Source organism: Orycteropus afer, unplaced genomic scaffold (genome assembly GCF_000298275.1).
Source record: "Orycteropus afer afer isolate SDZICR_OR568_19922 unplaced genomic scaffold, OryAfe1.0 scaffold00376, whole genome shotgun sequence".
NCBI classification, from domain to species: domain Eukaryota; kingdom Metazoa; phylum Chordata; class Mammalia; order Tubulidentata; family Orycteropodidae; genus Orycteropus; species Orycteropus afer.
In genome coordinates, this window is record NW_006921963.1 from 2776868 (window position 1) to 2778410 (window position 1543).

Below are 1543 nucleotides of genomic sequence, written 5' to 3' on the forward strand. Positions count from 1 at the left end.
ACACACACACACACACACGTACATATCAAGGCAGAAGACTGGCAGGCAAGGAAGTGAGGGGTAGTGGTTGGAACCACACTTCAGTTATCTGTATAACTGTGTTCTTCTTGAATCTGAGTTTGGGCAAAGCTCAGGAATACTTGTTCCAGTGTATTATGACTAATGGAATAATCTTCTAATTCATATTTATCTTTGATTGACTCCAAGGTACCAAATACCTACAGGGCAGCAGAAGAAACCACTGTTATCAAAGCTGCTCAGAGGGAAAGATGGAGAAAAATACTGGGTTTGTTGGAAAAGAAGGGGGAAGAAAACTCTGTTGACCTTGCTCTTGTATGACCTTGGAGACTCCCGATGAAACTAATAAATCCTCAAATTTGACAAGACATTAGAGGAAGAATTTGGTCCCTCTACCTCTCTGTCTATATCAGTTTCCCAGGATACTGTGAATCTATAACCCTCATGCAGAATTCATCCATCAATGCCATCAAATTACCAATAATACCCAATAGGCCAAAATAATTCAAGATTAAGATATATTTGATAAAATTACTATGGTGAGAGCTAGGAAGAAACTGTACAGGCTTTACAAAGTATCTAGGAAAGGGAAGAATAGATTTCATACTTAGCAACGGAGCCAAGCTTGACCGAAATCTCAGATGCCTGAAGAGAATATATGCCACCAACAACGATAAAATCAAGCCCCTCTGGTTTTAGGACAGCCTGGTACCACACTCACCTGTCCCCAGGTAAGGTCTTTGCTGGGTATGTTGTACTGGACCATCCTTTGGTACTCATGCTTTAGAGAACTGTCTGAGAAAGGGAAAGAAATGTATGTTGTGAGGGAGAGGATGGAACAAAGTAGCCCTGGTGGCACAAGGGTTAAGTGTTTGGCTGCTAACTAAGAGGCTGGTGGTTCAAGTCCACCCCGAAGTACCTTGGTGATCTACTTACAACATCAGCCACTGAACACCCTGTGGTTCACAATTCTACTCTGACACACATGAGGTCACCGTGAGTCACAGCCTACTGGAAGGCAATTAGTTTTTTCCTTTTTAATGATGCCACAGAGAATCACTGTATCTTATTTTCTCATTAAGTGTGTTTAAAAAATATTTAAACAAAAACATTTGATTTTTTAAAACTGAGAAGTAGAAAGCCTGAGAGAGTAACTGGTATTACTATTTAATTCAAATAACAACATAGTACCCTCAAAGAAAAGGAGCCCTGGTGGCGCCATGGTTAAACACTTAGCTGCTAACCAAAAGGATAGCAGTTCAAACCTACCCAACTGCTCCATGGGAGGGAAACCTGGAGATCTGCTTCCATAAAGATTTTGGGGAAAAAAAAAATCAATCAAACAAACAAACAAAAAACCCTCCTCATCTGGAGCAAAGAAGAATGAAGAAAACCAAAGATTCATGGAAACAATTAATCCAAGGGACCGGTACACCATGTGATCTTCAGCTTATATGACTAGATGAACTAGATGGTGCCCAGCTATCACTGTCAACCACTTGGAAGGGGGATCTATGTAGGAGAT

At 40.7% G+C, this 1543-nt stretch overlaps 1 protein-coding gene across 1 annotated transcript in view; it reads right to left on the minus strand.

The window, feature by feature from the left end:
* Positions 1-80: 80 nt before the first annotated feature.
* The window catches only part of LOC103207551 (phospholipid-transporting ATPase ABCA3-like), a 227440-nt gene continuing 225977 nt past the window's right edge, over positions 81-1543 (minus strand). The window contains exons 23-24 of the mRNA XM_007953201.1: positions 740-813; positions 81-218 (exon numbers count right to left, since the gene is read on the minus strand). Of these exons, the coding sequence (XP_007951392.1) occupies positions 81-218; positions 740-813 (212 nt within the window). The remainder of the gene's footprint in view (positions 219-739; positions 814-1543) is intronic.